General features: G+C 49.1%; 1 protein-coding gene across 6 annotated transcripts in view; it reads right to left on the reverse strand.

The window, feature by feature from the left end:
- Positions 1-14,131, reverse strand: part of POU2F2 (POU class 2 homeobox 2) — a 35,316-nt gene that overhangs the window by 11,990 nt on the left and 9,195 nt on the right. For 4 of the 6 annotated variants that reach the window (XM_008567237.1, XM_008567235.1, XM_008567232.1 and 1 more), the window contains exon 5: positions 12,098-12,214. The exons of 1 other annotated variant lie outside the window; for it this stretch is intronic. In XM_008567237.1, the coding sequence (XP_008565459.1) occupies positions 12,098-12,214 (117 nt within the window). Of the gene's footprint in view, positions 1-12,097; positions 12,281-14,131 lie in introns of all 6 variants that reach the window. One more of the 6 variants, XM_008567233.1, reaches the window with a different exon arrangement.

Below are 14,131 nucleotides of genomic sequence, written 5' to 3' on the forward strand. Positions count from 1 at the left end.
CATTTTATGTATAATTGAAAGCTATAACATATTATTTACAATTTTTTCCTTCTGGGAAATTTGGAGAGTTGGCAGATGCCCCTTAATTCCCCTCAATGCTATTATTATCACAAAGACCAATTTAATGTCTCAGAAAATGAAAAAACTGGGAAAAAATATAAGCAGCTTGACAGAAAGGGCTCATTTCTCTAATATATCGAGAGCGATTACAAATCCATAAGAAAAAGCTGAAGACCCGGTAGTAATATGGCCGATAGATACCTCTGGAGAGTGCCCAGCAAAGGAAATACAAACAGCTCTGAATGAAAATACATCCAGATTCACTCACGGCAAGATAAACACAATAGGGCTGGCTGGTTAGAGCATCATGTTGCTAACACCAAGGTCAAGGGTTCAGATCCCCATACCAGCCAGCACCAAAAAAAAACCCAAAAACAAAAACAAATACAACTGCACGGAGATACTATTTTCACCTCTCAAATTGGCAAAGATAAACACAGTGCTTATGTCAGAGAGTGTGCGGATACAAGCACTTTTGTACATTGCTGGTAAGAAGGTAATTTACAAATGTATATACCCTTTGACTCAGCCATCCCACTACTACGAATTTCTCTTTGGGACATACTCAGACTTGTGCAAAATGACCTCTACAGAACGACATTCCCAACAGCAAGTGGTGTGCGAGCAAAAGAGTAGAAACCAGCTGAGCATGCAGCAATAGGGGGCAGGTTGGATGAGTTAGAGTGGAGCTTTATGGTGGAAAACTATGCAGTCATCAAAAAGGATGAGGAAGTCTTCAGCAGAAGAGAAAAGAGAGAAAAGGAAAAGAAAAATTTAAAAAGGACGAGAACATGGGCCAGCCCATGGCTCACTCGGGAGAGTGAGGTGCTGATAACACCAAGGCCGCGGGTTTGGATCCCATATAGGGATGGCCGGTTTGCTCACTGGGTGAGCGTGGTGCTGACAACACCAAGTCAAGGGTTAAGATCTCCTTACCGGTCATCTTTATATGGGAAAAAAAAAATAAAAATAAAATAAAAAGGACAAGAATGTAGTTTGTGTCCTGTTTGTCTTGGAACAATCTCCAGAATGTCCTGTTGAGTGGAAAACTCAAGAGGCAGAACAGTGGGTATGATGTACTACTGTTCATATATTTAAAAAGTATATCTCTAGGTATTTGCTTGTGATGATATCTGGAAAACTATAGCAGAAACAGGCCGTGTTATAAATCTTTCTGTACCTCTTGGATTTGGAACCTGGCCCAAGTAAATTAATAAATATATAAATAACCAGTGTCCCACCCCACCTCCCCAATCAGTTACGACTGACCAACATCCCTGCTTTTCCCAGCACCACTCTCTAACCAAGTGAGCTAACCCACCAGACCCCATCCCTGCTTTTCCAACAATTCATCTTGTGACAATTCAAACCTGTTCCCTGGCCCCTGGGAGGGCCCCCACTTTCTCTGTGCCTGGCAGTGGACAGAGTACACCAATGCTCCCTAACCTCTCATCCCAGCTGCTAATCATCTCAGAATCCAGCATAAGGGTTTTGAAGTCCTAACATTCTATCCTTTGAAACCATGTCCAGTTTGCCTTCCCTTTCGCAGCTACCCCCAGCCCAATAAAACCACCAAGGCCATCTCCCTCCAGATGTGGGTTGGCCATGAAGTAGGCAAAGCTTAAGCTTCAGGGCCCTGCATTGACAATGAACCCTCCCAAGGCCCTGTACCTAATCTTGGTTTCATAATATTGTCTCCTATTTTTCAAAAGCCCTCAAGATTATACACACTTCAGGTCCCACTAAATGGGATACAGCCTCCTCTACGCTATAGGTCTCCGAAGGCAATGTGTTTGTTTGTATGTACTTTTCTAGCACGCAGAGGCCATATCTTATTCTTCCTGAATCCCCAACCCTTAACAGGGCCTGGTAAGCCTCTGTTCAATGCTACTGAATGGAATCCAATGAATAAGACCAGAAATAAAGTCTTATTACCAGTATTTTTCTGATTTCCTATAACCCTTAACTTGCTGTTTAAAATATTTGTTAACTCCTGTCTCTCCCTAGCATGACTCTCAGTGAATATCCCCTTCCCCCACAGAAGCTAAAAGAGAGGTGTTTGTGGGTTTCACTCTGAATCAGCAGGAGAGGAAAGGATGGGGAAAGTGCATCCCAGTTTGCCGTGGGTCTCATGGTGAGCAGTCCAACGAAAAACATGTAACCACAGCCCCATCCAGCTTCTCAGAGCAGAGACTTAGAGTCAGCCTTGATCCCCTCCTTCCCTCCTTCTCCCAATCCCTCCATAAGTCCAATCCACAAGTCCTTCCAGCTCCTTCTACTTCTCTTTCTCCTCTGTCACTGTACTGGCCCAAGCCACTATATTGTCTGCCCCAGACCATCATATCCCCAAGCAGCCAGAGGGCGGTCTAATACAACGCAGTTCTGAACTCTTTTGTACCCTGAATTCTTTGACATCTAGCAAAACTTATTACCCACTTCTCAGAATTAAAAACATGTAAAATAAAATATACAGAATGTCAAATGAAATCAATTACATTGAAATGTGGTCATTAAACATATTTCAAATTGTTATATAGTAATCTATAGGCATCTTTATTAGCACATTAAATAACAAGATCCAGTAACAGGTCTGATGACGATTGTAATTTCAAAGAAATAATAAGTGAAAACAGTATTTTGAGTGGTCTGCAACAACTATAAGAGAATATGAAGGTCTCTGTGCATTCTATTGGTGACAAAGTACAAGAACTGCTGATAGGGGGCCGGCCCGTGGCTCACTCGGGAGAGTGCGGTGCTGATAACACCAAGGCCACGGGTTCGGATCCCATATAGGGATGGCCGGTTCGCTCACTGGCTGAGCGTGGTGCTGACAACACCAAGCCAAGGGTTAAGATCCCCTTACCGGTCATCTTTTAAAAAAAAAAAAAAGAACTGCTGATAGTATACTGTGGCCCACTGCCTATATTCATAAGAGAAGGAAATGCAACATTTTCAGTTACAGGATGGTAAACATTTTTTTCACCATCCAAATTCATGGACACTCTGAATTCTATCCACAAAGTCTTGGAGGGGTGGTCTGTGGGCTCCAGGTCCCTATTCTAAAATAGAAATTGAACCATAAAGCCTCCACTGACTGGTAATACAACTCCTTGCCATGGCCCTGCATGACCCAGCGCCCTGCTTGCCCCTCACCTGGCATGACTCTCTCAGCCCCTAACTCTGATCCAGCCACACTGGATCCAGCCTTCCTGTTACTGAACCCGGAAAGAAGTCCCCACCTCAAAGTCTTTGATCGTGCTATTCCTCCTTCTAGATCTGTAAATGGTGACTCCTCATTACTCAAGTCTCTATCAAATGCCCCCTCCTCAGAGGCCACCTGCTCTGATGAGGAACCTTCCCTTTCCTCTGTCATCCTCTGTTACATTACATGCTTTTCTCTCCTTCATAGTAATTATCTGCTTCCCGTCTATCTCCCTAACAAGAGTGGGTGTTAGATCCGTGAAGGCACAAACCTGTCTGCCTTACTCCCCACTTTATCCCCCACCTAGAAAGGTGCCTGGGCATGGTGATGTTCACTAAATATTTGCCAACTAAAGGAATGAAAGAGTGAGAGAAAGAGAGATTCTGGGTGAACATGAGCTGGCTCAGGACTGGTGTTAGCCAGTAGGAGTCCCCATTTCTCCACAATCTAGGGGCAGCATGGCCATCTGAAGCCACTTGGGGGCGTGTTATGTCCAAGTCAGATGATGGAGAAGTTATAGTAAGTTGGAAGATGCCAAAGAAGGGCCCCCAGCCAGCATATTTTGTGGGTCAACTGCTCTGTCCCTAACCTGTGAGGAAAACTAGAACAGGCTAGCACACCCCACTAGAGCTGAGGGAAGTGCCCGCTTCCTGCTCATCACTGTATTGTGATCACCCTCCACCCTGTGTGGAGTGCAGGCACCTAACAGGTGATCAACACATTTTCAATGAATGAATGAGGGAAAACCTCAGGACAGACTGGCCATGCTTTGCTGCAGCTGGGACTTCGGCCACAGATTGAGGCAGAAGGACTGATACACGGTTTTTATGATACACAGGTGAACTGGAATGTCATTGCCCACTTTCCCATCTGAGCTCGGTTCCATCAGTGGGGGTTGTGGGGAGAGAGAGCCATGACAGTGAACCTGAGGAGGCCTGGGCCCCAGCGCCAGCCGGCTGCAACACAGCCCAGGTGCTGTGTCTCACTCCAGTGCACGGGGCAAGTGGGGGTTGTGGGGAGAGAGAGCCATGACAGTGAACCTGAGGAGGCCTGGGCCCCAGCGCCGGCCGGCTGCAACACAGCCCAGGTGCTGTGTCTCACTCCAGTGCACGGGGCAGACGGGCCACCCCCCGTGGCCTCTTATCTCCCATTATAGGCCCCACACCTGTTCTGGCGGCTGCCATGACTGGATGGTGCTGACATGTGAGCCAACACTTGTTTGCCAACCCTAATATGGCAAACTGCGACCAGTTCCGGACCTCCCATTCTAAGATGGGGATAGCCTTGAGTTAAGCCCAGAGTAGGGAGAATAGAAAGGGGTAGGGTCTGGGAACCATGTACATTATATTGTGACAGACTGTGTTCAAAATGAGGATGGGCAGGAAAGGAGCAGAGGTGGACAGGAAAAGGGTGAAAAGCTTCAGTTAGGAGGAATAAGTTCTGCTGTTCTATTGCACAGCATGGTGGTTATACTTAATAATAATGTATTGTATATTTCAAAATAGCTAAAAGAGAGAATTTTAAATGCTCTCACCACAAAGAAATGATAAATATTTGAGGTGATGAATATGCTAATTAGCCTGATTTGATCATTCCACAATGTATACTTTATATTGTACCAAAACATCACGTCGTACCGCATAAATATATATTATATAATTATTATTTTTCAATTAAATAAACTAAAACTTTTAAAAATGAGGACGGGCTTCCTGACACTCCACAGTGTCAGTCTGTCCAGCGTTGGGACATACTGCCTCAGAAGGCAGTGAGCACGTGTCACGGGAGCCACCTGGGTGAAACCACATCCCCACCTGGCTAGAGCAGTGCTGGGTAGTTCCTCCACGGGTGGGCGGCTAGACTAACAGGGTGCAAGGCCCCGTTCAGCTTGGAAACTCAGTGGTTTGGATCTTGACCCTCTTGCTGGCTTCTTGCTGTGTGACCTGGGTGAGACCAATTTCTCTTCTGGGCTTTGGCCTCTTTAACTGGGAAGGATAATGATGCAAGGTGTCGTGGAAAGACCTGAGCTTTGGAGACGGCCAGAAACCTAACTTTGTCTCTCACACTGTGGGACCACAGGCAGTTCCTTACCCTCTCTAGGCCTCAATTTCCTTAGGTGGCACCACAATAATTCTTACCTTGTGGAGATGTTAAAGGAATTAAATGAGATAATGCACGTAGCATGTTTATGGTAGTCATTGTGACTGAGCATTTCTCTCTCACAGCCTCCGTTTTCTCAACTACAAAACAGAAGATAATAGTGTCTAATTCTTTACTGGGTTGTTCTGTGTTGTTTGGTTTTGTGTGGGTATGTTTTGGTTGGGGCGGGTTCGTATTTTTTTTTTTTCACTGGGTTGTTCTGAGGCCTGAGTATACTATTAACAGAAAGCATTTTGGAAATCACAATGTTCTTCTCAGACATGAGCAGTTGTTACCACTGGCCCATCTGACCGTGCGCTGTTAAGGGTGGGAACCCCATCTGCCCACCTGCCTACTGAGTCCGTCCTCTTCCTGAAAACTAACAGCCTGCAGCTCCTGCCCAGCCTCTGTGCTGAGCTTCAGCCTCGAATATTCACCTGCCTGCTTGGTATCTCCACTTGGATAATTAACAGACTCTTCAAACCCTCACATGTCCAAGATGAAACTCTCGGTTTGCTACCCCAGCCTTCCAAAACCCACCGTTCCTCCCCTGCCTTCCCCAACTCAAGAAACTACCTCATCACCACCCAGTTGCTGACACCAGAATCCTAGCAGTCATCCTTGACCAATCCATGCAAAACAGCATCCAGGACCCCCCATCTTCACCCTCCCAGTTCAAGCCACCCTCACCTCCCCCCTGATGCCTGCAAGGACTTCCTACCGGGCTCCTCATTTCTATTCCCGTTCCCCACTGGCCATTCTTCCCAGGCAGTTGGAGGAACTTTGTAAAGGGTCAATCAGATCATGTCCCTCCCTGTTTAAAACCCTCCAACAGCCCCTCATCATACTTAGAATACATTTCAAACTCTTTGTGCTAGCCTACAAGACCTCGCACACCCTGGGCCTGCCGACCTCTCCCCTCACCTCTTACCTGCGTCTCCCCATGACCTGCTCGCTCCAGCTCTACCGTCTTCCTCTATGCCCTGAACAAGTCAAGCTGGTTTCTACCTCAGGACCTTTGCACTTGCTGTTCCCTCTTCCTAAAATGCTCTTCCCCTGGCCTCTTTCACGACTGCCTCATTCAGGCCTTGGCTCTCAAAGGCTGTCTCCGCAGGGAAACCTTTCCTAGCCACCCTGTCAAAGGTGGCCTCGTGCCTTTCTGACACTGCCCGGATTCATTTTCTTCATTACTCTTACTCTAAAACTGTCTTGTTTTCCTGGTTTGTTTTCTTATTTACGGTCTGCCTCCCTACTAGAACACAACGTCCTCAAGGGCAGCCACCTCTGCTTTGTTAACAGCTGTCCCCTCAGGCCATGAACGGGCACCAGGCATACAAAGGTGCTCAATAAGTACCAGCCGAATGAATGGATGACTATGATTATTCCACTCACTCCACTAGGAGAAGCACTAAAGGTGAGGTGGTGACGCGTGTGGGGAGACACCAGTCTCAACATGGGCTCTTCTCCGCCCCCTCTCCACTAGAGATTGGCTCTGCCATATGGAGCCCAGAACGTCCTGGCGATTGAGGCAGAATACCACAAAACGGAAAATCATTCAACAGGGAGAAAAAACACCTACTTCCAGATTGTGTGACACATCACATGCTGTCTTCTGCTAAAATTCCAGGACAGACAAGCAACAGCGGACCCCAACCCAGGAATGGGTGGGAGCGACTGGCACGCCTGGGCCCATCTCCCGGACCCACTGACCACACACCTCCACGTGGGTCACTTTGACTGGCCCGGCCCGCATTGCCTCTTCATCAAACACAAGGACCCATTTCTTCCTTTTGGAGGCTTACCCTCCCCCACTCTCAGGTCACCAGGTCCAGGAGGGACGGACCCTGCCTTCTCAGAGGTCGTGGACACTAAATTGTACCTGGCCAGTGAACACGTTCCATCTCCCTGGACAGGGTGGCTGCAAGTTTGGAAATGCTGGCACCGGTTTTGCCTGTTCCAGAATGGAACAGGGAGATGGATCCTGGAGTTGGGCCTGATATTCCAAGCCAGGCCTTTTCAGTGATCTGAGCCAAATATTCCCGTCTCTTCTTCAGCCACCTGGTACTGAGCTTTGGCCTGACCGATACCCTCCCAGCACATCCTTGCCTACCTTCCACAGCTGGCTCCCCCGCCCCCAACTCCCTGAGCCTGCCCTGCCTTCTCACTTCCCACTTGCTGCCCCCACTGCCAGGAAGCCCTTTCTCTAGCTCCTCTGCCCGGTGAACTCCACTCGTCCCACCTCAGTTCAGACACCACCTCCTCTCAGAAGCCTTCCTGATTCCCTCAGACACACGTCACGTTTCTTTCCTCACATTCCCAACACATCCAGGAGGTTTCTCTGGGAAACCTTTATTTACTACGTCCTACCAGCCTAAAATATTTTGTCAAGCTTTATTTTCCATGGTCCTATTACCATGGAAATGGGGATTTTTTTTCCCCACTCTCCAAACACAAAATAACGTTTTCATAGTTAATGTAAGTTTCAATCAACGCCTATCCCTATCCCAGACACTCTGCCCTAGAGAGATGTCTTCCCTACCCTTGCATGAAAAAACTGCAGCAAAACGTTCCTGATTCAGTAAACATCCATGCAGCCCCCTCAGTAGAAGGCATTGTGCAGAGCACTGGACAAAGTATAAAACTGTATTTATAATCCTCCCTTCATCTGTACAAGCTAGGAAATTGCAGGGAAGAGTCCTGCCAAACTGTTCAACCGGCAGTACTTTGTAAGCTGGCATCAGAGGGACAGAAGGGGGACTTTCCCTTTGTGCTTTACGTAACTTTAAAGTGATAGGGTTTATGAGTGCTTTTGACTCTTTTCTGGGCTTCTTAGTATTTTTCAAGTGAAACATTTCTTAGTGGTTTGTTGATCGGCCTGTTTCACTACAAGACAGGCAGCCCCCTGGGGGCAAGGATGGCTGTGACTCACTCCTAAGTCTTCGAGGGCCTGACACACAGGAGGCAGGGAAATGTTTGTGAAGGACACGCAGGAGCAGAGCTGAGCAGGCACGGGAAGTGGAATTGCAGTGGAGGGCGGGGGAACAGATGCAGGCTGAGGAGAGGGTTCAAGCCCAGGGCCCAGGGAGGGCTGTGGCAGTGGCCACTTAGGGCAGGAGGAGCGTGGTCCCCACCACAGCCTGGGCCCAGCCTGGTGCCTGCTGGAGCATAGGAGACACAGAACAAATGACTGTTGAGGAAGTGAGGTCACAGGGCCACTCAGCTTATAAGAAAGAATTCCCAGAAAACAAACTTGGCCTGGCTTTGTACTTGCTGAGGACAGGCAGGGAAAGATCAGAGCTGAGGGAGAAGCACGAGGAAAGGGCTTGGCTGGCAGAGTCTCAAGGAGACCTTGACAGTCAGGGCTTGGGCTGGACAGCAGGTGGCAGGAGGTCAGCCTGCTGCTGCCAGAGTCACAGGGAGCCCGGGGCAGGTGGTTCTAGGGGTATGTGAACAGCAGTGTCTGCCACTCACAGGGGTGACAGCCTGCCTGGGTCTGCACTAGGCTGCCCCGTCCCTTCTCCGTGCCTCCAGTCTTTGTTCCCTCAACAGATACTTCCTCAGGCATATCTGGACACAGCCAGAGGGAGGGGAGTCATGGAAGACTTCCTGGAAGTGTGGAGTCTCGCATGGGGGCTTAACCAATGAACAGGAGCTGTCCAGGTAAAGGAAGGAGCAAACTTCTAGGTAGAAAGGAGAACAAGAGCAGGGCCACTGAGATGCGACAGAGCCCAACCCCAGTGAGGAGCCCAAGCCCTTGGTGTCGTTCAGCAAAGGGCTGTGTATGCTACGAGGCAAACGGAACACCTGCTGCTACAGTCTCTGGTGGCCAGGGTGGGAGGGGCTGGAAACCATGTCCCGTGAAGGACGGCTGAAGGCAGCAGCCGTGGATCATGTGGTCGGAGTCTTGGGCTCCCGGACTGGGCTCCCAGGCCGGCTCTGCACTCCTGCTGACAGCGTGACCCACAGCAGTCACTTTGCCACTCAGGGCCTGGGCTGTGGTAAGGATTTGTGTGTTCAAAGAGGTGATCGTTGGCACAGTACCTGGTACAAAGGCAGCACCTAACAGACTACAGTTACTGTTACTGTGGTGAGCCAGATATGGGGGGTTCCGCTTGCAAAAGCCATCGTGGAGCAGTGGCCCAGACTGCTCTGACTGTTGGAAGAACCAGGCCCAGTGGCAGGAAGTTCTAAGGAGGCAAGTATCAGCTCAGAGTTAAAGAAAGTCCCAAATGGGAGCATAGATCAGTAATGGAACGGCCTGCCCAGTGGGGTGAACTTTGTCGCAGTGGCCCAGACTGCTCTGACTGTTGGAAGAACCAGGCCCAGTGGCAGGAAGTTCTAAGGCAAGTATCAGCTCAGAGTTAAAGAAAGTCCCAAATGGGAGCATAGATCAGTAATGGAACGGCCTGTCCAGTAAGGGAACAGCCTCGCAGGGTCTGGACAGCTTGCATGAGTAGACAGCATCTGCACCAGGGGTTCCGTGGAAGGGGGTGGAGAGAGTGAGAGAAAAGCGATCTGTGGAGCAGTCATTGTGAGAAATGCTAGGCTAAGGGAAGTTAAACAGGTTTCTTTGGTTTCTTTGCTATAGGACCTCTCAGGACCTTCACAGCCCTAGAATGCTGGTCACAGACTCAGATGCTTATGGAAAACAGACAGACAGCACAAATGGGTGACACGGGCAGGTGCGGATGGGGGGTGGAGGGGGGTGTGCTGCAGGGAGCACGCCTGTCTGAAGGGGAAGCCTACTCAGCTCCTACTCTGTCCCCACCAACCGTCCTTATGGGAAATCTACTGGCCACTGTTATGGGTTGAATTGTGTCCCCCAAAAAGATATGTTGAAGTCCTAACCCCTGGTACCTGTAAGTGTGACTTTATTTGGAAATAAGGTCTTTGCAGATGTAATCAAATTAAAATGAGGTCATTAGGGTAGGTCATAATTCAATGACTAATGTCCTTACAAGAAAGGGAAATTTGGATACAGAGACAGACATGCACAGAGAGAAGATGGTCATGTGACAACACAGGCAGAGACTGGAGCAATCCGTCTACAAGCCGCTGAACAGAAGGACTGATGCACCACCAGAAGCTAGAAAAACCAAGGAGGGATTCTCCCCTAGAGCCTTCAGATGGAGTGCAGCCCTGCTGCTGTGGACTGATTGAACTGTGTCCCCCAAAGTTCATATATTAGGAGTTTAATTCCCACTGTTGAGAATGGGAAATCCTATCATGGTAATTGAAAGGTGGGGCCTTGAAGAGGTGATTGAATTGCAGGACTGTGCAATACTGAGTGGATTAATAATGGTGGTCAGGGGCTTGGTTCTGAGGGCTTTAAAAGAAGAGCACATGAGAGTCTCTCTCCCTCTGCTCCACCATTTTCTGCCATGTGACACCCCTGCATTACTGTAAAGCCACCACCAAAGAAGACCCTCTCCAGATATGTTCCCTGGACTTCAAACTTCCCAGCCTCTGAAACTATAAGCAATAAATTTTGTTCTCTTACAAAGTACCCAGTTCCATGTATTCTGTTATAAGCAACAGAAACGGACTAATACACCTGACACCTTGATTTTAGACTTACAGTCTGAGACAATGCATTTCTATTGTTTCAAGCCACCCAGTTTGTGGTACTTTGTTATGGCAGCCCTAGGAAACCAATACAGCCACTAATTCATAATTAACTGCATATACCAGCAAAGTCCAGAATGCAGTGTTTCCTAATTCATAGATCATGGACCCCTTTTCTCAAAGAGCATCTTGTTGAACAAGCCAGGGGACACCATGGAGGGCACTAATTTTGGTTCTCAGCCTTTCATTTTGTCCTCACCAAGGTACCGTTCAGGGGGGTGACTTCCGACTTCCTCACCTGTAAGTTGAGGATCCGATGATATCAACCTCCTAGGAGTCTGTGAACCCTCAGTGAGGTGCACAGAAAGTGCCGAGCCTGGCACTCTGTCAGATAGAGGATTATCGTGTGGGATATTCCTCCCGCAAGCCTCGTTTTACCCTTTCGTGAAATGAAATGGCAACATTTCCCAAGGCTTCTTAAGGTTGCTGGGAACTGCCTAGCACATGGCTGGTGGCTCAGTCAGCCCCTCCTGCACACTCGCTGCTTCTGCATGTCGTTTGTTGGAGGAAGTGTGGTCCCAGGAGGCCACCCTTACCTGTGCTGTGAGCTGGATGGGTTGGGACAAGGTGAGCTGTGGGGTCCCAGGGGGTTGACTGGCAGGCTGTGGTGGTGGCAGGTCACCTCCCCCAGAAGAGGCTGGGGGCTGCGAGGTCGAGGACGAGGCAGAGGAGGAGGAGGAGGAGGAGGTGCAGGAGGAGGCAGCAGCGGCAGCAGCAGCATTAGCAGCAGCGGCGGCACTGGACTGCTGAACGGCGGCGGCCAGGAGCTGGGCCTGAGCTTGCTGCAGGAGGAGCTGCTGCTGAGCTGGCATCAGAGCCGTAAGCTGTGGGGTGGGCAGGGGCAGCAGGGGCCAGAGGAGGGGGTGGGGGAGGAGCAGAGAAGGCAGAGAGGGGTTAGTGCCCGAGCCAAGCAGGTGACAGGACAAGTCTTTCTGAAGGACAGAGGAGGGTAAGAGGCAGGCGTGAGAGAGTGGTCATGACCTTGGTGGGACACCTCATCCTCTAGCCCTGCAATAGACAGAAGGTGGCTGGTTTTGTGGCCCCCATCCCCGTCCTTTCCCAAGTACTTACCCCAGCTAGCTGGCTGCCCGTCAACATGAGTTGGGCTTGGGGCAGATGAGGCTGAGCAGGCTGGGGGGGTGGGGGTGCTGCTGGGGCCGAGTCACCACTGGGGTCTTCAGCCTTGATCTGGGGGGGAGAGAGGCAGGGTCCGGGACCCCAGAATGTTAAGTGGAGGCCAGAGAGAATGCCCACCTGTGAACCAAAGAAAGGGCACATGTGTGGCAAAGGCAGCCTGAGGCTGGCACAGGAGGAGCAGACTGGGATATGGCAGCTTGTGACCCTGCACTGACAGCTCAGACAACTCCTCTGGCCTTAGTTTCCTCACCAGCTAGGGCTAATGCACCATGTGCATCCAAACTCCCTACAGGAGAGGTCACCTTTGGAGAGTACTTTTCTCCTCCCGGGAGTCATTTTCCCCATCTGTAAAACGAGACATGGTGCCGCTGGGGGCCCAGGAGGGAAAATAAGAGGGTTCTGGGTCTCATGCACCATGTGCATCCAAACTCCCTACAGGAGAGGTCACCTTTGGAGAGTACTTTTCTCCTCCTGGGAGTCATTTTCCCCATCTGTAAAACGAGACATGGTGCCGCTGGGGGCCCAGGAGGGAAAATAAGAGGGTTCTGGGTCTCATGCCCCTCATGTGCATTGCCCAGCAGTGCATCTCTTATTTGTCCAATGGAGTAAGACTTTATTGGAAGAAAGGGTCTTAGGGTATTAAAAAAAAAAAAATCACTGCCTTGGAACTGGGACCTTAAGCGCAAATGCTTACAGAGATGGACAGATGGCACGAATGGGTGAAATGGCAGGGCTGGACGGGGGTGAGCTGGAGGGAACCTACCCAGCTCCTACTCTGCTCCTGCTGGCCACTCACTTCAAAATCTAAAAACACTGCTTGGACAAGTAAAGCACAGCATTTGTCCTGTGCTGTGGACAGGGGCCTAGGTGCTGTCAGGTTTCAGCCTCCTCCCCAGAGGTTTGCTGAGCCCCTTCTCGTCTCTCTGAGTATGATGACTCTTGCATCACACACAGAGAAAGCCCAGCGTAGAGCCATCCTGGCCTTCTTCCTCTCCTAGATAAAAAGCCAGACAACAGCAGCTGTTGGCTGAAAGGCCTGTGGGCTAAAGGACACACAGTGGTGGGAGAAGGCATGGCTTGATGGATCCCACACTCTCAGGCCCAGAGCAGACATTAGGGATCATCCTCCAGCCAGTGTCCCAGTACCATTTTGCAAAAGGAGGTCCAGAGAGGGAAAGCAACTTGTGCAAGGTGACACGGCCGTTGGCAGGGGGACAGCATTTGAAATGCAGACAAAGAAACAGAGGCACGGGAAAGGCTAAATAATAGACAGTAAGTGGTATGTCCCAAATTACGGGACACAAGTGTCAGAAAGTTTAAGAGCTGTAGAGATGCAGTATGAAATAACACTGAGTATTAGAAGTCAGGGTAATGGCAACTGCTGGCAGGGGCGTCGAGGGCCTCTGGAAAGCTACTCATATTCCACTTCTTGATCTGGTGCCAGCCACACGGGCGTGCTCGGTTTGTGAAAATTCACAGAGCCATACACTAAGGCTCTATGTGTGTTTTGATGTGTGTCATATTTTAATATGAAGTTTTAAAAAGAATAACATTGCATGCCACGATGAGAAGGCTGTTCCTTTTTTGGTGCTTTTTCATTCTTTTCGGTTATCTTAAGAAAGTCTCCGTTTGGTGCTAGGATGTCTTTAACATCTCTCCAATACTGGCTAATTTTTCCTTTCAAAAAATGGTGAACAGGCCTCAGCACATAAGAGACGCTGGGTAAAGTTTAATAATCATTGTATTTATTTCCACGGCAAGTGATTCTGGTTTTCCATTCATGAAATTTCCATTTAAAAACCATCTATTTAAGCTGTTGACAAAGTGAGCCAGTTCATGAGTTGGTAATTGTTCAAGCAGATTGATGGGTACCTGGGGGGGTATTTTCATTGTACCCTTCTCTGTATTTTTGTATCTGCTTCACATTTTCCATAATAAAATGTTTTTAAAAATTGAACCAATTAACAA

The sequence above is a fragment of the Galeopterus variegatus genome, unplaced genomic scaffold (assembly GCF_000696425.1).
Source record: "Galeopterus variegatus unplaced genomic scaffold, G_variegatus-3.0.2 Scaffold306, whole genome shotgun sequence".
Lineage (NCBI taxonomy): Eukaryota > Metazoa > Chordata > Mammalia > Dermoptera > Cynocephalidae > Galeopterus > Galeopterus variegatus.